Consider the following 20,587-nt stretch of genomic DNA (forward strand, 5'->3'; position numbering starts at 1 on the left):
GGTCTCCGCTGGGAAGGGAAAGGTTCGTGCGGTGTTTGTGTGGTGCTTGCGCGTTTTCGCAGTGTGAGGGTGCTTGTGTGCGTGGGTGGCGGGCGGCATCTGGAGGTGATGAGTCCTTATAGCCCTTATGGCTTCTTCGTACTGCGGCGACGCTCGGATTCGGCTCCCTTGTCCCTCGAATGCGGGTCCGTCATGAACCGGGAAAGAGAGGAAATAAAAAAATAAAACGTAGAGTTAGTAAATATAATAACCGACGCGCGGGTGTGCGGCTCGGTTCGTGCTTGCGACAGCGCGCGAAACGGCTGCTCTAACCGGCGATGGAAGCGACGTGGAGGCTCTGGGAATGGAAGGAGGAAAAACAGTTCGGAAATGGCGCGGCTGTTCTGAGACCGTTTCTGTGTGGACGCGAAGGTGCCCCCCAAAGCGTGGGTCACTTTGCGCGCACTTTTTGGGTTCTGCAGATGAAAGGCGACCGTTTTGCAAGAGAAGAAAAACAAATGGAAGACGGACCCGAGTCGGTCAGTCTACGTGAACTCAATGCGTACTGACGGACGTTCCTATATGGAGACTGTGCGCAGGCTACTTAAAACACATAAGAAAAAAAGAGCACTGACGAGTTACTTTCTTTTCCTGTCAGAAATACTGAAATTTCAGCTTTACAAGGTGTGGAGTGAGGCGCTTGTTGCGGTTATCCCTGGCCAGAGCCGATCCATAGGCCCTGACTGTGGGTAGAGTAAGTCAACATATTGCGAGCAGCTGTCACAGAAGCAACTTAGGCGATTGTGCACCATCATGCGAACGGACATAGTGTGCACTTATTTGTATACGGATGCAGCGCTTGAGACAGTTGCTCTCGAAGTGCTGCTACCCAGAGGTTTTAAATAATTCCAGGCTATGTTTGGTTCGCTTTGACGACAACACATCAACAGTGTGCAGCAGTGTGGTCATGTACCTTTAATTGTAGAGTTGTACAGGCGATTTCAGCTTAAATGCCAATGGGTACACCTGTCTTGGAACCGTTGGACGATTCGATTACCAAGGAATATTGTATCGATTCTGCATCTGAGGGCACTAACTTCACACATTATTGCGCACCATACCGTTCAGTGAAGCAATTTTTTCTTTTAGACTAACTGCATTTTGCGTGGTGATTGACCGTCCAAACAGTTCATTAGCGCTCTGTACCGGTCGATGTGCACTAGAATAGCTTTGTAGACTTTTGTATGCCCCATCTGAACCGAACCTCCGACTTGTCCTCACAGCAGACGACATATATCCACATTGAATGAGTGAAAAACTCTCGAGAGTATTCGACGTCGAGTCCATCGGGCACGTCCTTTACTCTAGGGCTCTAAAGGCCACGGCTGCAGCGCATGCCTGCTGGACAGCGAGAGATCGGCCAAGAATCGAAAGGAAGGAAGGAAGGCCTCAGACGTTGCTGGCACATACCCACTACGGGGGAGTGGCCAAGACACAGGCGGTTAATTACTGGATAAAGGAAATTTTTGACGGGAAAAGCAGTGGAAATAGTATGTAGTCTGATAGATTGGAAGAGGGAAGGAAAGGGGTCCAGTTAACTTGGAGATCGAAGGCGGGACAATTGCTTAATGTGCATAATAGTACACAATGCCTGTAATGTTGCAATGTCTTACTGACTGAGATCGGGAAAAAGAAATTAGAATGGGAGTCGCTGCGTTTCTTGAAGAAAATTTTGCAGAAAGCATGGAACACTATTCCTTCTTCTTCTTCTTTACCTCAGCAAATATGGCACATACCCACGCGGGGGGATTGGCCAAGGTACAGTGTTTGGCCAATCTTGCTTTTCCTCTTTCTTCTTCACCAACACCATCGCCACATTCAGAAGTATTCCTGCTAGATACCATGACCATGACTAACTGAAACTTCGCATCGAAGCGCTGGACAGGGCGAGTAACGTTATCATTTTGTTCTGCTCTTTAAAAAATTCTTGGTAAACGATTATTTCTGGTAACCCAAAAAAGGACAAACACATGAATTCGAAGTTCATTTTTTTTTTGTTCTTTTTCTTCCTCTCTCTCTAGCTCTCCGCTGAAAAATCTAATTTTCCTATTCTTGCGCTTTCGAAACTGTAAGATAAAATTTTCACGTTTTTTTTTATTTCAACGACTTTATAGAGTGGAGCTCTTCATAGATGCTGCTAGTTCGTGTTTCACGTTTGTGCTGCACTGTTGGTAATGATTAAGTGGTAGATAGATTGCAACCCTCGCTGCTCGGGCAGTCGTGCACGTCAATAATCTTCTCCTCTTTCTGATGGTGCTGTCGCATCAACACTCTCTCCTCCTCTTAACACGTACGAGAAAGCTAGCCTAGGCAGGCAAGCGCACCACGTGACTCTTGGTGACAGAAGCTTGGAGGGATATTCAAAAATAGAAAACTAAACGTGACTGTCATGTTCCTTCATGGACAAGCTAACTTAAAATGACAAAATTCATAGGGACACCTAAATCTATTATGAGTTGGAAAACATTAGCAGCTGCTGATGCCTTTACCAGAAGTGATGTTACATTCAGTCTAGTGATATCACTTCCTCCCAGCCAATGGGAAGGCTCCGGTCGGGTGACGCCACTTCCCTTGAGCCAATGGGCGAATTTCGGAAAAAGAATTTTGACCCCATAGGACTTATGTGGCTATGTGCCTCAACGAGAGCATGAATTAAAAACGAGATAAACATCGGCATGATAGCGCTGCATATACGTATCTCATTTCGTGGGGAATGACTCCGCTGTGATAAAGATTGTGAAAGGACATTTGCGGAAACTAGGTGGCAGGAGGAACAAATTAAGGCTTAATTAAGGCGCACCCTTCGCCTCGCCTACATAGAAAACGCCGATCCAGGCGCCCTTGTCTGCCCCCTCGTTGCCGGTGCTAATATCGTTACCGATTCTCGTCCTCCTAGCCGCACAGCGCCAGCGATGGTTTCTGGTTGTCGCTGCGTAATTTCAGGTTAGCCTGTCCAGGGTTCACAGGGCTCACTTAAGACGTCGACAAGAAGGCTGAAAAACGACCGGACACAGCCCTTACAAAAATGGTTTATAGACACTCTATAAACTTCTTATATGCTATATTGCCTTCCTATAGATAATTATTTTTGTCTATTCATACTCTATAGACTTTCTCTTGACAAAAGTCTACTAAAAGTGTATGGTCATAATTATACTAATGTCTGTAGACTGTGTATGTGATTTGTCTTGCCTATAGATTGTTCTGTAGGGCGTATGAGAGTCCATAGGCATTATAGACAGAAGTCAGTGGACAGCCTATAGACTGTCTAAAGAAATTTTTGTAAGGGAGCAGTGACTATTCCGATGTGTCCTCTTCTCGAAGTGTATGACGCGTGTCCTGCAATAATTTTTGCTTTATTATTCTTTTTTTGATCTTTGTAGGTTGACCCCCGTGATTATTCCAGTACACGTTAGAACCCAGAATTAATTCTTAGCGCCTTCGTCCTTCTTTCTGAATTCTCTCTCTATATGAGAAATGCCTCAAGATCAAAACCAACAAAGAAAAGAGCAAACAGAGAAAAGAGCCAACGAGAGCATTCAAGTACTTCTTTCATAATTTAGGAGTGCGCATGTTGGTTTTAAAGAAACTTAAAGAACAAGTCGGCTCGACAAACAGGTTTTTCTCAAACTACAGGGCCTCGGTGGCCCGACATGCGCATTTTCCGGGACGAAGTGAAACAGGAAGAAAAAAACTAAAACCAAGAGTGCAAACAAAAGAAGGCCTTGGTTGATGAAGATTAAATACTGTCGCGGTCGACTTTTGACTTACTGCGTGAGGCGACCGCTGTCCATATAGGCAGGAACTATGAGCGCGTGTTTGTTTAACCTCCCCGCGACCCAAGTCGTCCTCCGTGTTTTCGTTCTTGTGCGTAATTTCTCGTTCGCGATTCGTTTGCTCACGATAGCTCTCCTGAACGCGTGCGTGTCGCTGTTTGATTGCGTCCGAAGGAGCGGGAAATGCAATAACTATACAAGAGCAGAATTCAGAAGACGGAACTTTAATTGGAAACAGAAAGCAAGACAGCGCAGTGAATACGAAAAAAAAGCCAAATACACAAAAAATTACATTGTGTTTGAGCTCAATATTTTTTACACGTTGGCTCATAATACTTGACCAGTGATGATGGCGGAACGTATATGGCACCCAGCGAGGGTACCAATCATGAAGGAAGGAAAGAACTCAAGAGAGAAGGTTAAATCACATTTTTTGAAGCCGCTCCTTTCTGCTACACCCCCCCCCCCCCCCCCTCTTGGCCGCCGTCTCAGCTCGCTTGCGCATGCGCAGCAGACAATGCAGCAGACGGCGCCGCTGCACAGAACGTTACTATTGGCTGCGCCGTCGGCCAAAGGCTCCCAGTAGCCCTTGCGAAAGCGCTTGACTTCCGGCACACTTTTTGGCGTGCAGCTCTGGTAGCGGGGGCCTCTCCTGTGCTTTTCTTCCTCCATGGTAGCAATCGAAAACTCGCTTTAAAAAAAAAAAAAAGTGACGTCCGATCGCCTCGAATTTCCTCTTTTGTAATGTTATTATTGTGTATGTTGAGACTAAGCAGAAAATGGCGACATTTCACAAGGCATGCTATCTATCTTTACCAGTATATGACATCCTTGAGGATTCGCTTTTTTTTTTCAATCGTCAATAAACTGGCCTGTTAGAGAAAAAAAAATGGCCAGGGAGGGTAGTAAATAAATCCCAAGTTTGTCTACTTGAAAGCTATCCGCCAACGTGTACTCTGCGAGCCACACATACCAAATATTGATATATTGCCCGTATATTTTATATGTGGCCGTCTGACTAAGACATGTATATATATATATATATGGCGTCGACAGCAAAGCGGGTACATTCACTGCAACAGGGAGGACATTCAGAACAGCATCGGAAACACCTAAGTACTACACATCGTCCTGGAACTGTTTCCGCGTTCTCGCCCGGGCGGTAGCGACGCTGGCAAAAAAGCAAAATAAAATAAATACCTCCGCAAAAGTGACACCGGTATAAACAAACTGCAACCGCGTACTCGAGCCACATATCAGCCAGGCTATATGGCCGCTTGGTGCTCGTTTCCCTTTCCATCGAGCACGTATACACATATATTCTGGCCCATACACGACCGCGCCGCCTCCCAGGATGTCCACTTCGCGACCATCAAGCCGCGCAGCCGTCAGGCTGCGCTGTTGCTTGAAGGCGCAATCTGCGAGGCACCGATAGAGGAACGTCGGAGCTCGGATCGGATGGGGCAAGTTGCTGCGCGCTCTCCGCTGAGACTTGCGCAAATATTTGGACAGCGCCGTGCGCCTTTCCGCGGAGATAGAAAGAAAGAGTAGACACAAAAACCTCTTATTTACCGACGCCAGCCGCTCCTTTCATATATATAGTACCCCCCTTTGGGCGACGCCCACTGCGACAGTTTGGAAACAAACTCGCTGGAGGAGGCTACTTTTCTGGGGGAGCACTTTAGAAGCCCTGGAATAGCCTAGCAACGTGGCGTCGGAAGAAGAAGATTGGGCTTAGAGCACGTTCCGTTGAGCGCGGAACCCTTCCATCTAGCCCCCCCCCCCCCCCCCTCCCTCCCCCGTGTTTTCTTTTTACTTTATTGTTGTTTTGATCCCGCGCGCAAATGTGCCGGCGGCGGAATAGCTGCACTGCGCAGTAGGGGCTGCATAAGCATACATAGCGAAATATAAATATATAAAAGAGCACCGCGCGTGCGAGTACTGGAGCCGCGTTTCGGCAAAGTTGGCGCCCGTAAGCTCTCTCGTGCGATCGTAGCAGCGAAGTGTACATGCCCGGGTGGGCTGCGTTTGTATAGTACCTGGCAAAATGCTGGCGGTTGGATTTTTGTTGTGGTACATAAAGCATTCGTTTTTATCGAACGACACGTGTCGGTAAAAAGAAACATAATAATGTAACGCCGAGAACGCGTCTTTCGACTGATGTATGGAAATAAACCGCGTTTTTAAGTGAGACCACGCGGAAGACAGCTCAGAATGCAACGTGATAGTGCATGCGCTCCATGTATGTCGTACTCCCTCTAAGGTGTTTGCGATGTGTGTGTGTGTGTGTGTGTGTGTGTGTGTGTGTGTGTGTGTGTGTGTGTGTGTGTGTGTGTGTGTGTGTGTGTGTGTGTGTGTGTGTGTGTGCGTGCGCGCGTGTGTGCGTGTGCGTGTGTGTGTGTGTGTGTGTGTGTGTGTGTGTGTGTGTGTGTGTGTGTGTGTGTGTGTGTGTGTGTGTGTGTGTGTGTGTGTGTGTGTGTGTGTGTGTGTGTGTGTGTGTGTGTGTGTGTGTGTGTGTTATACGAGCTGGGTTTTGTGTCGCGGTCTCTCATGCAACATGGTCGAAAGGTGTGAGAAATGATGCGTAAGCTGCGTTTCTATGAGGTGCATCGACAGAACGTAAGTTCATGAGAGTAGCGCAGAATATCACTGCTTTGTCGACTCAAACAGTGTATGGTCGTGCCTCGTCAATATGGTCACTCTGGTTTCCAGGCAAAACTGCCCATAAAGCGAAGTCGTCTGCAATAACGAATCGCGAAGAAAAAAACACTAAGAAAAACGCTATGATCAAGCTTTGCTGCTGTGCATATTAATGGTCAGAAAAGTTGAAATTGGACATAATGTTCGGAGCTCCAGTTAATTATTCTGGTCGCCATTACGCTTGAGTCGCTTTGGCGCAGACTCTTGATGTCTTGCGTGGCTCGATAACCTAACTCCAACTATTCGCATCCCACGACCCGCTTTTACGCACCTGTATTGAGTCAGCTGATAGATGATGACTGCGGCTTCTGCTACGCAGAAATGCAGCACAAGCTGCAGAGAAGCTTCTTCACTGCCATTCTTGCAGTGTAGCAAATGGTGAGGCGTTCCGACCGGGCATGTTGGCATGCAAAGCATGAAAACATTGAAAGGAAAGGCCGTCACTGAGGCATTTGCGTTTTCCTGCTGCCTTTAGCAGGTTTCCTGCATTTAGAATACATGAAAGGAAACGTCTTGTTGGGGCAGTCGAGGTATTGTTCTCATCGCCGACCATATTAACGCAGCAAAATTACATGGGCCTCGATGGGTTCTGTGCATTTTCAGCCGTTCATTGTGCGGACAGCGAATTTCGATATTAACAGAGCGTAAAATACGTACGAAAAAAAGTTGTCTCCAGAAAAACTGTCTGCAGTTCGAGGCGTCCATCATAACAGGGAATTATTAAGGAGTGAGTATATAACAGCTGCACCTTACCGCTGTTCACCTACGGGGCAGAAATGTCGAGGCTAACGAAAAGGGAAAAATGAAGGACAATGCAGAGAGCTATGAAAAGGAAAATGATTAAGAGACAGGAAGAGGGCAAAGTGGGTCAGGGAAAAAACGCGGGTTGACATTCCAGTCGAAATCAGGTAAACGAATTGGCTTGGGCAGGGCATGTAATGCAAAGGCAAGATAACTGATAGTCGTTAAGGGTAACGGACTGGATTCCAAGAGAAGGCAAGTGTAGCAGGGGGCGGCAGAAAGTTAGGTGGGCGGACGAGATTAAGAAGTTCGCGGAGATAAGGTGGCCGCACCTGGCACAAGACAGGGTTAACGGAGAGATATGGGAGAGGCCTTTGTCCTGCAGTGGGCGCAGTCAGGCTGGTGATGATTATGGTGATGATGAATAACGTGTCAAGGACTGTGCAGTGGAGTAGAAAAACATGAAACAGTCCAAAGGCTACGCTGACCACTGAAGAAGAAAAATAGCGAAATTTGTTGCCGTAATCAACAAAGTGAACGCTAAACAAGCAATGCATATAAAGATAAGACACATAATATAGCAAAAACATTATATTTTAGTACACTCCACTGCCTAGCAGAAAAAGGCTATCGGGCTAAGCCAGACGAAGCAAAAGTGAACAAGAAAATGATGATTTCTTGATTGTTGTAGAAACAGTACTTTATGTAAACAAAAATAAGTGACAATATTTTCTTCTAGGTCATCTTCGCATCGCCGCTGACCGCATACGTCAGCACGGTCAAAACTATTTTTCCAAGCGCAAACTTGTCAGCAGGATTTGTCTGCTTTCCGAAAAGGTAAGTTTGTTTTCAATATCAGCCTTCTTTGATGTGGGATTCAAAGTGCCACCGGAGAATACAGGAATGCAAGCTTGCCAGCGGGTTTCTTACGCTTTAGCAAATACAGTCCGCTCTTGCCTAAACCTGCAAGAAAAGTACAGACCACCCTATGCCTTCCTCACTTCTATATATATATATTCTTGCTTCACGGTATAATACCGGTTATCCCGAAGGATATTATCCTAACAGCAAGGGTCCACATATTCGCTGTTAACTTATGCGCACTCTCAAAAACAAAGCTCGTGGCTGTCTACTTTCTGTGCAGCTGCAAGGCTGCGATGCTGAACTCTCGCTAAACAAGATTAGACTGGCTCGGGCTCCTTCGGGGATCCATGTAAAGCCGAAAAAAAAAAACTGCGCTCTCGTAAGGATGTGTGCTGGTTTGGCCGTAAAACAATATTATCGTAAGTTTAGAAGTAAATAGTTCTTTTTCTGCCACCCGTTCTCTTGCGAAATCCGCTTTTTTTTTCTGTCAAAAGCACATTGATGTCTGCATCGGATCGAAATTGCAGCCTGGGCTGCAGCTGCCTGAACAAAATATCAAGTCGACAACTACTCGTGGAAATAAAACAACAGCGGTAGGAAGTTTGCATTCTGGACCTTGTTATAAGCAGCCGTACACTCCTCGATTTGACAAGCGGAGGCTGGGAAGGGGGGGGGGGGGGGTCGAAGCAGTGACGTTGTGTTACGTTAGGGCATTGCTTGTACTATAACCAGGGAGCCTAATAACCTGTATCTTTTATTTTTGCTTGCAGTGGGCATACGCAGCAAACCGTATGGATCTGTGTTGTATTTTAGGAAACCAAGTGCAGGCGGCTTCAAAAAACACCCGGTCTTTGGCACAACTTTTGTACAGTCGAGCGACATCCTTTAACGAAACGCCAAGCTCTAGTACGCTGCCTGCTTGATCTTAATATGCTGACAGAAGATCTTTTAAGAAAACAAGAAATTCACAGGGACGCCTTAATCTATTATGTGTTAGCAATGCCATTGTGTTGTGCGCGTGTACTTTTCTTTCGTTATTATGGACTCCACACGCGTACGACCTGCATGTATATTACAGTGTAAATAGAATATTTTTATACATTACCTCTCCCCCCTCATCCTTTTTGCCTGTTCCCTCACCTCTTTCATTTCATTTCTCCAGCCTACCAGCTATCCTTTATTTCCGCTGCCCCAGCTCAGGCGCTACCGCGGCGATGGCAGGTGCAGGAGCTAGCAAAAATCTTTTCCTTCCTTTTTATTGTTATTTTAACAACAAACCAGTACTACTAGCAATGAGGTAGCATTAGCTGTTGACGCCTTTACTGGAAGTGACGTCAATTCCCCTAGCCAATGGGAATGTTCCGGTGTGATGGCATCACTTCCCTCCAACCAATGGGCGAATTTTATGATCGACGACGCATTTTGGACCCGTGCGGCATATAATGCTATCTTATAAAAAAAAAATCCGGGGCAAAGGAGTGGCGTTCCTTTCGTTTTTAGGGCGAACTGCGAGCTCAAATGTTTTCGAACACGGAGACACCCCTCCAGCCTTAAACTGCGTAGTAATTGCTCCATACAACTATCCCTAATCGACAGGATTAAATGGACGAAACTCCTTTTCCAAAATTCAAAAGGAAGTGGATACAATTGAAAGAACCATCCCGGATCCGCTCCCGTTCCGAAACACTTTCAACGGCGCGCTGCGTCTTCGCATAAATTGAGCCCGTCTCCGTTCGACGCGTCTCTTCTGGGCACATCACCGACGCCGGAGTGTAGCACCGATTCCTTCTTGTTCGCATTCCGTTGTCCCTCCTCCGCTCTCCCGAAAGAGACGACGCGAGTCTTCCCGCATACGCGCTCCGACACCCGGCTACCGGTTGAATGATCCATAAATAATTTAAACCGGCCAAGCGGACCGGTTCCTTTTCTCCCGCCGCAGGGTGGAAGCGAGAAGAGATCGAGGTTTTCCTTTCGCGCGCGCGCGAACACAAAAGCGCGCCAACGCGTGCTTTCCCGCGCTTCGCTCTTTCTCTGCTTGGAGGGGGGGGGGGGGGGAAGAGGCAAGGAAGAGAGGGCTTAATCACAGAGCGTGCGCGCGCGCGCTTCTGCGCCTCTGTGTCTGTGTGTTCGCGCGCGCGCCACAGCCTGACGCCAGCCGTGAGCCCCTGGAGTTATTCATGAGCGGCACGGCAGAAGAGCGAGGGGGGGGGGGGGGGGGGGGGGGGGGGCTTCCGATGGAGCGCGATCGATTCTGCGGGCAGCCGGCCGGCCAGCCAGCCAGCCACTCTGGTTCCCTTCCTCCATGCAGCGTGGTCTTCTTCTCTGCCGGTCAGGCGAGCAAGGAGGAGAAGCACTACGTCAGGAAGGCTGGGCTGGCATCGTGTTCGTGAATATTTGAACGCTCACCGCTGCCGCTGCCGCCGCTGCTACGATATAGAACGCCTCTTTTCCTTTCATGCCACACCTCTTTCTCCGCCGCGCGTCTGCTGAGTTGCCGCATTAACTTGTTTCACCCAGGACACACTCTGACTAACGCCGAACGCGCGGCCTGGCATGATGTAGCAAGTACAATAGTAAAGCGTACAGTATTCTGTTTCGTAGAGCCGCTTACGACACGGTGCGTTCCTTCTACTTTAATGCAGTTGCATTAGAACTCTCGTTCTCGAGAAAAACTGCCGCCTGGACATACGTTCGTGTCACAAAAAAGCAGGTGGCCCAACTGGCACGGTGGGCAGGTTGCAATTAAATTAATTAAAATAACTTCATTGCAATTTCCGCCTAGAAGCCAACGTGGCGCTGCGCATCATCTCATTGGTCGATGGATAGGCAGCCCCCAAAATTAGCCTTACGGAAACTCGGGACGAGCAACCTTCTAGTCTCACAAGCCCCCGCCGGTGGCTGTGTTTGAAACAGCCACCTGCCGGGTCAGTGGCCCATTGCATAACCGCTGCACAACTGCGCCAGTAGTGGTATCAGGACTCTTTGCTATTATGAATATATGAAAGAGAAAGAGTACTTGCGCGGTAGAGATCTTCAATGCTGTCGCATTGACTCTTAACGCTAGGTCAAGCTTCGTCCATGTTTTTTAGATTGACTGGCGTTTCGCGCAATCAGATACGCTATATTCGCCGTGTTCAGTCAAGTCTCGATCGGCTTCACTATGCATGTCGTGCTGACGTCGTGGTGTTGCAACCCTTATGCGTAAAGATTGTGTAGAAAGCGTTTATTTTTCCAGACAGCCCCCCCCCCCCCCCACGCACACACACACACACGCACACTCACGTACCCCTGCCCCCCTCCCTAGTGTAATGCCCAATAGGACGATATGTAGGCGCTCTAATAAATATGATAAATAAATAAAGAGCGAAATGGGTTTGCTTTGTTTATAAGCCATTAAAGAGGCTCTTGTGGAATCTGTGGAAGTCCTAATTTTCGGAGAAATGTTCACGAGAGTTAATATCTTTTGTCTTCGAGACACTTGGAACCAATGTATAACCAGCCACACAGCATGTCCCAGAAGCAAATAACTTTGGGCCCTAATGTTTTGAAACAGACTCTACGTAATTATAGAAGTAACTTGGGTAAATTACTGCTATGGCTTACCTAAACAAGGGTGCCGTTAATTGTGCCGCTGCAAGTCGGAAAAAAAGTAAGCGCTCACTCGATGGGGCAGGAGTCTTACGGATTAGCAAACCTTGCGCAAGGTTGGGAAGCTCGCACAACATTAGGTTCGATTTGGTGGGAACAGGTTAAATTAAGTTAGGCTTCTATGACTCCTTGACCTCATCCCGTATGCGGTTAAGGGTCGCGTAGAACGACCCTGACCTCTGCAACTGTCGAGACAGCTGTCTGGTTTCGCAAGTCGCTGTCCCCGGAGCTCTGTTGCAATGCCGACAAATATTGCCTGTCTGGTAGTTACGCTTGCCTTAGTGAAAAATACCAAACGAGAGAAGCAGCAAGATGATGGCAAGAGGAGAGGAATATCGGATGAAAATTTGGTGGGCAAGATTGTGTAATTTTATTCCTTTGCTCAGCGTATTGTGAACAACCATCAGCAAATAAAACACGACAGTCCAAGCGAGAGGTTTCTCGTTTATCTGGAACTGTGTGACGGTACAGAGGCATCTCTTTGTGAACGTTTGCATGAAAGGCTGCAGGAACCCTTCATTGTCTTAAGCATGTGTACGGCGACCATAAGCACTGTATACCAGGAGGGTCCGGTGTAGTTGCAGGGCCCTACTAGAGCGAGTGCACAAATCCTGTGCTTGCATTTTTTTTTATCACGGGTCTCATTTTGTATCTGCAAATGCGCGAACTTCGGCTCTCCCGCGCTTCACGCGACAATTGGACACTATTTATTGTGCGTATGACCAACGTCGAGGGCAGCTTTGTAGGCGTGGCGCCTTCCAAGTTGACTTTAGGGCCCGACGTAAAACATCGCGCGTTGTGGAGGATTTCTTGCCGGTTCCCTGCCTTTCCCGCCGCAAGCATTTTGCTAACCCAAAAACATCAGCGACGTCTTGTCCTGCTCCATTCGTGTGCGTTGTGCACAAATATACCACGTACAGCGAGGTTATAAGCCACGCTTAAGATGCGTCGACGATGTACTGCCCCGATCTCTACAGCCGCTTTCAGCATGCTCATCGAGCAGTACACTCCACCACTTTGATCTCCCACTTTGAAGTCGGATTTTAAGAGCTCGTTCTCCTCCGTTGTTTTTACATGAACTTCTTCACCTAACTGTACTTCTGCATCATCCCTGCGTCATGCCAATACCTGTCGCTTCCTGTGCCCACTAGCGTCAGCCGGTATGAGTACGTTGTGCTGACGTAACTAGCGCTCTTTTCAACGCTTTTTATGCGTACGGTGAGACGCAATTAATTAAATATCGCTTATTCCGAAATGCTGGTTTATACAAACGGACGCTGTGGAGCCGTCGACATAAAGTGTATAAGACAAGTTCTGCTTGACATGAATTCCGCGTAATTTGAGGGAATATGCTGTTTATTTCGATGAGAATTACCGAAGGTCCGCTGTATTATCGTAGCTCGCCAACTTATAACGTCCCTTCCTATCTTATAGTAACTGGGCGTATGGTGACTCATCAAAGCGACCTATATAGTTTTGGAGAAGCCTGGGACGTAGCTGGCTGCGTTTATGCCGCCGTGATACGCTGCATGCCACGAGTTTGAGAGGTTCCGCGGGAATTTTGATAACGGGGCATCTGCAGCATTTGCACGAAACTGCACTGAATGTTCGCCCGAGATCGTTGCTGGTGAGCGCTTTTCTTCGCTGAACAGTACAAACGCGAGCGGTTGGTTATGGATCACGTCACAAAATTAAATAAAGAGCATTTCAGAAGTCTTTTTTTTTTGCGTGAACTCTCGCTGTCAATTTTTTTCGCTTATGCATTTTGCAACACGTGCAGCGTCTCCGTAAAGCCGTTGCTTTAGGCGTTCATTTAAAATTTGTAGTATCAAGCAGTATAATTTATCTATTGATTGATTAATTGACTGATTTATTGATTGATTGATTGATTGATTGATTGATTGATTGATTGAGGGAGGGAGGGAGACGTGAAATATAGTCGGTGGTGCATAAGTTCGCGGACCTACGACACAGCAATTCATACTTCTCCACAAGGTACTGTGAAATTAACTACCTGCTTGAACTCCAGTCGGTTCATTCCTGGGCATAGCAGCATAGTGCAACGGACACTAAAAAAAGTGCTAGAGAATACTAAAGAGAAGACTAAACGTTTGCGCTGGCCTGTCTGCATATAGTGGCGCTTGTCTCGCTAGTTTGCTCGCTTCAAGTCTTAAGCGCCATTTGGCATGCGCTACGTAACAGTCCACCTATATTTATTTGTCCGCGAATGCAGAAATAAACTTTATAGATTTTAGTGCAGTAAATATGGTGAAGGCGACACCAAAATGATTCCTCACCTTTGTGTCCCTCTTTGGAAAGAACGGGGACCTCCATTTCCCGGACTGCACCTGTAAGAGCAAAGGAAGACTGACTCAGTTCAGTGCGCAACTTGATTACTTTCACTGGAAGTTTGCTTTCTCTACGCACGCACAGACGCTCTTAGTTATTGCGTTCAGAAAATGCAGTGAATCTAGCGATTAGCAGGCTTGTGAATGAAGTGGCAGGAAATTTTTAGTCTTCCAAGTAATTTAACGCGCCTTTGCGTGACCATGCCAATGGCATGGCATCTATTCTGCGCCTTATAAATGACTTTCGTGTATCTTAGCATAAACTTCTTATGTCTGTTTTTTTTTAATTTTGTTTCTCCCGACTCTGAGCCTCTGGTCGTGAACGCTATTCGGCCGGAAGAGGTGGAATTTTGAATAAGAGGCGGATGGCCAAGAAGCTCGTTCGTGGCCACGTCTGGGTTCTCATTAAACGCAGGTTCTCTGATGTTACTCTGGACAAATCGTGAGGTTACAAATCAATGTGAAATTCCACTCGTTAGCTTGGAAAAGAAATGCCTGAGCGCGTAGCGATAAATGTGCTACAATCGGCGCACAAGAGACCCGAAAGTAACCTTCTCTCTGGTGCAAGGAAGTGGCAACGACAGTTATATCGCACATCCGCCTCCCCCCTTCCCTAACAAGTACACCCAACCTAGGCCCAAGATAGACCAAATCAGGGCCCAACCTATGCCCGACTAAGGCCCAACTTAGGCCTGCCTAGCTGGAATACAACCTGACCCACATCGCCCACTTCTCAGCCCATATGCTATTTATTGCCCAACCGGATAACGCTCTTCAGCCATTTGGGAAACGCGAAAGTTTCTGATTACGACGTACTACGCCAACCTCCTTTCCAAACAACTATCGGTGTAAAAGGCTGCGGATGGTGGCTGCTTATACCGGCACGAATCTAACCTACGTCACTGATAAAACGCCACTGACGAACGACCTCATTCTGTGTCCTGTTCCCGATACTAGCAAGATTTTCCTTGCCATCAGGCCCAGATTTTCATTAAGCTTGGCTCTTAACCTGCGGCTCTCACCACAGCCATCGTGGATGTGTAATTGTGTGCATTATAAGCTCTAACCCTGTCTGTCTTTTTAGCAATCATAATCCGCTTTTTTGTCTTGTGTTTCTCTGCCTAATGCGAGAGAGAGAGAGAGACAGAGAATTAACTTTTATTGTGGAAAAGCAGACCGGAGAGGGCTGTGGCTCAAGCCGAGCTTTGTACTTTTGAACTGCCTGTACTGCTGTAACTGCACAGCCCATGGCTGGATCCTGGTGAAATACTCTCGGCCCCAGCTGAAATGAAGTCGACCCGCCGTCTCCACAGGCAACGAAGGGAATGCGGGAAGAACCGAGATTGAACGGGAAAGGGGCAAGTGGAGGAGGTGTTGCGAGGCGTTGAACTTTAATTAGGGAAGACATCGGTCGAGATTAAGAGGAGGCGGAGAAAATGCCGCTCTGGCGACGGCGTGCTTTAAGGGCAGAGCTGGCTGGCAGCACCGGAGATCGATTTTTCCATTAGAATGACACGCGGCAGCCTATGGGAGGAGAGCGTGTGCACCGATTGGGATCAGTGGTTCTTCCCCGATTCGCGATGTTTAAAGCGAAGGCACCGTCGTAATTCGGGACAAAAGATCAAAAGCCAAAATCTTCTATTTCATTTTCTCTCTCTCTATGTTATCTCAAGATATCTTCTGTGAAATTCTTCCGGATTACCCCCTGTGGTGTTCTCATGGCGAGTTTGAAGGCGCGGGTTTCATTCGTCTCTTGCAAAAAGTTCTTTAGACGGTGTATAGACTGCCCATAGACTTCTGTCGATAAAGTCTATAGACTTTTTATAGAGGAATCTTATAGACTGGTCTGTAGAAAACACAAATTCAATACAGTCCGAAGACAATCTACAGATTTATGGCCATATACTTTTTGTAAACTTTTGTCTATTGACAAAAATTATTGTGGGGCCCTAAAAAGAACGAAAAATGAAGGGTCCCTGCCTATAGACAGTATGTAGACTATGGGTAGACAAAAGGAAATATCTATAGGAAGGCAACAGAGTCTCATAAGAAATCCATAGACCGTTCTGGCGCACTGTCCGCATTTAGATAGGAGCGAAATGTAAACACTGTCGCGTGCTGAGGTTTCGGCGCTTGCTCGAGAAACAGTTGGTCGAAATAATGCCAGAGCCGTTCACTACGGCCTGACCCGTAGACTGCCATGTAGATTTTGAGAACGAGAAAATTCATCAATTTTTCAATATTGCTCATCATGTAAAAAAAAAAAGCTCTGTGGATTTAGTTGTTAATTTCTCTTGCTTATGTCATTTTAAAGTACGAGCTCGAACGACTGATTCCTAATGGTGTTTGATAACCTCAGAACGGTTTTGCAGTTGCCAATACACAGTTTGCGTCTATATTCTTGGCGTACAAATGGCGGCCTACATCTGCATCTACTGTCAGACCATAATCAAACGCCCACACAGCGTATAAGCGGACGCAATTTCTCCCTTTTTCCCATTCATCTAGAGTGAACAACTGTAACATGTAGTTCATGCTTGTTCACGGAGGGTGCGGCATATCGTACATTCAACAAGCGGTGGTAGGTCAACGTCGCGCTACATACTCAATGAACGACGCAAGAGAGAGCTTGGGTTTGATAAGGCTCATCAGTAGTATTATTGAAGCCTCCCCCGCGTATTTAATCGTGTCGTACACACTAAACAAATTCTCACCCTTAAGGATGCAAATAAGCTGTCCCCAGACGAACACCCTTTTGGGTGCTAAAAAGGGTTCAGATATCAGCACCCTTCAGGAAAGGTGCACAGCATGATAGTTTAGAGGGCGCGCGTCAATCCAAGGCTTTTGCTTCATGGGTGGATCAATGTGGAGTGCCCTTCTAACATGCATTTGTGGTGGTTATGTAAAAAAATAATACCTTTTAATGAGGGTGCAACCATTACATCTTCTAAAGTACCTTCTAAGCACCTTCCTTAAGGGTGCTGATCTCTGCACCCTTTTTTAGCATCGAACAATTGGAAAAGGGTGCTCGTCTCTGGACAGCTCATTTACACCCTTAAGGGTGAGAAATTGTTTAGTGTGTAATCATCCGCGGTGCCTATTCATCTGAGCTCATTTACAGCTCATTTACACCCTTAAGGGTGAGAAATTGTTTAGTGTGTAATCATCCGCGGTGCCTATTCATCTGAGGCTTAGCCTGCGGTATAGATATTCTTATTATATTCACTTTATGTGCGATAAATGAAATGTCAAGAGACGGACGCTACAATTTTGTTTAAATGTTTTGTTACAAGTTTGTTTAAATCGAAAAGTCGAACCACCGTCTAAATGCCGGCATGGCTTACGACTTTGCGAAAAATCGGAAGCTCCGACTGAACTAAGCGGCGCGGAGCGTTCCGATATACGCGACAAGCATTTGGGTTATTAACAAGAGGCTGTAGCTTTATAAACATCAACAACAGCGGTCGCAGATGGCGTTACGTCAAGGATACTTTTCGCTCTTTCCTTGTTATAATAAAGACAGCGCTGTGACAGTTCCCACAGTTGGTTCCTTTTTTTTTTCCCCCAGCTTATAATGTAAAACTGGAGTGCGCCTCTTTCTCGCCTCTTTTCTCTCATCGAGCGACAGTTAAAAGATCTTTAAAGGGAAACAAAAAAGTAGTACGAGAAAGGGTATGAATGAAAAGCCTTGAAGAAGACGACACGCCTTGGCTCTTTCTTGCTGGGCTCCGAGGCTGTGGGAACGCAGCGAGCGAAGCCGGAGCCAAGTGCGGCGGCAGCAGCTGACCGTGAAAGCCTTCCGCACAAGCTGTTACATCTTCAGTCACTTTTTAAACACGACATCTGCGAAACACATGTTCTTGTGAAGTTCGGCGGCGGCGCTCGGCCCTGTCTGGAGCGCCGGAACGGTTAGTGATTCGCAGTTCTCATCATTCTTTCTCCGTTCCCCTTTTTATAACTCCTGTTTTTCTTTTTTTTTTTTGGGGGGGGGGGATTCATCGGTTCCTGTTACTCATGCCACGACAGTCGCGCTACACACTAAAACGCGAATACGCCTATCTGAGAGTCAAAAAATATGCCGCCACCGTCTGGAAGACGTTGAAGTTACGAGCGTTAGCTGTTTGGTAGCGCAATCTATCGTCCATGCGATGTATTACCACCTTTGACCAATTTCGGCCGAAAAAGTTTTTGGACTCTTTGGAGGGCCGTTTTACCTTACCTCAAGGCGGTAGGTGCCCGGTCGCCATGAGGCATGAAATCGTGCGCTGCCGAGTGCTAACGTCACGGTCACCATATTAAGGCTAACCATAACTAAATATTAACCTAATTAGGCGATATTGGTGCCTAACATGTTCTACTAATCGAGCCCGTTACGAATGTGTCATTAGATCACGATGTCATCGCTTATTAATTATAATCAATCAAATTTAAGCCTAACTATAACTAAATATCAACTTCATTAGTTAATATTAGATAATATCTAATTCGTTTTATGCTGACTTCATTATTACTGAGGTATAAGCGATTAAACATAGTCACGTGACTAGTTAATTATGACATCACAAAATCAGTGACTTCAAAAATCAATCATCAATTCTATATACTAATTACGTCACCAATCAATCACCAATTGGGTTGCTATATCGATTTATTATGGAGGCCGCCATCTTGAATTCCTCGGACTCGGAAAATTTCGCGCCGAAGGGAGGTGGTAGCGGACACCAAGAAATTGAGAAACATGATGAATAAGAGCTCACGCTCTTAAAAGGTAGTAAGCTGCTCTCTAGCGCACTTACACCATCAGTGGAGGACTGCTTACTCCCTTTCCACTCCTTTCTGTTTAGAGTATAGACCGAGAGACTTCCATCGTATTATAAGCACAAACAAACAAAACTTCGAATGTGTCGGTGTACTCTGTTGTTGCTTGTAATTCTTAGTTAATGCATTTGGCCGCGAAGGGTATACAGAATAGTTTTTTTAATGACGCGGCCACTACACCCTGTATATTAATATAATCGGTCATCGAAACGCTCTTTTCAGTCTACTTATGCGTTTCCACCAATCGCTCGTCATTCTTCGCGACTTATTTGACTTCAGGACAGCCATGACTTGTACATGATAAAGGCCATGACTTATACATAACTCTCGCCCGTTTCATGTACTGAGATGTGGAGCTTGTTTGTTGTCGTCCGTCATGTAGAGCGAAATGTGAGTTTTTATGGGTATAACTTGACGGTAATAGACTTAATGTGCCGATTTCGTGTTGCGACCCTCAGTGGAAATCATTGTTGAATCTTTTTTTTACAGCTATTGTTATAACTGCGTAAGTAACAGCGCCTTCTGGTGGCGCCGCCAATAGCGCTTTGCTGTTTCACACGATTGCTCGTTCGCACAAGTGGCGAATATTCGCAAAAATATTCGATTCGTATTTCATTCGGTCCTCTCACTATTCGACTCGGTTTTAGCTAAACTATTCTTATTCGAACCGGTTTAGAAAAAAGTGCTATTCGCACACCGCTACTACAAAGGAAAGCTATACAACCTTTTTAGAAACTTCGCAGTTGAAGTTAAATTCTTTTTGATCCGGAGATCAAGCCAGACCAGCAGTTGACAGCGCGGGGATGAATTGATCAACAACTCGAAGCATGAACGGCGTATTGGGATGTATTTAGGGGAATCCCTCTACAATATCTACTTCGTCTTGGAATGTAGCTTTATTTACCGAAGAAGGCACCGTGGTAGTGCCGCGTTTACTGCATCTATTCAGAGCACGGTGTTATATGGCATTCTAAGCATAGGGGCAGACAAGACGCGACACAATGACCTTGTTCACTGCTGTCCCTCCGCTTGGTGTTTCGAGACTTGCGCATTAATCATCCTTTTTCAGTGAGGCTCTAACTTCTCCAATATTTTACGCTTCCGAAATCATTCAGAGCACTGCGGCGTTCACAAAAAAAAGGTATTTCACGCTTTAATTCGCTGTGGCACTCATTCAGAGGTGAATTCGGCTGTGGTTCTTGCAAAGACGGAGGTCTCGTTAGATATACATCACTCTCCGTCATCAAACTGCACGCTACCACTCCACTCCAAGCCATTCTCGAGTCGTAAAGTGCGGCTAAACTTGGCGACTGGTTTACGGAAAGCAAGGCGCGGCACTCGAATGGAAACGGTGCCAACAATCCTACTACCTTTATCTGCCCAGGCCGCGGAACAAAAAAGGGGGAGAAAAGTGGCAGCTTGTCGGCGCCAAACGAGGCGAGTTGAGCAAATCCAATCAGGGCCCAATCGAAAGTCCCACTTGCCAGCTCTCGCCCGCACAGCTCGGCCACTGTGTGTAATACGGGCCCTGCCGGCCCGCTTAGCTGGCAGGGCGAGAGCGACACAACCCGACGAGGCCCTTGAAAGCGTGAAGCCGATGCCGCCGGCATCGCGGTCGATGTTAGTGAAGTGGGCCCGCATTCAGAGCACGCT

General features: G+C 46.7%; 1 protein-coding gene across 1 annotated transcript in view; it reads right to left on the reverse strand.

Moving 5' to 3' along the window:
• The window catches only part of LOC144097072 (uncharacterized), a 45,527-nt gene that overhangs the window by 11,339 nt on the left and 13,601 nt on the right, over window positions 1-20,587 (reverse strand). The window contains exon 2 of the mRNA XM_077629858.1: window positions 14,066-14,116. Within this exon, the coding sequence (XP_077485984.1) occupies window positions 14,066-14,102 (37 nt within the window). The 5' untranslated portion in view covers window positions 14,103-14,116. The remainder of the gene's footprint in view (window positions 1-14,065; window positions 14,117-20,587) is intronic.

The sequence above is a fragment of the Amblyomma americanum genome, chromosome 7 (assembly GCF_052857255.1).
Source record: "Amblyomma americanum isolate KBUSLIRL-KWMA chromosome 7, ASM5285725v1, whole genome shotgun sequence".
Taxonomy (NCBI): domain Eukaryota; kingdom Metazoa; phylum Arthropoda; class Arachnida; order Ixodida; family Ixodidae; genus Amblyomma; species Amblyomma americanum.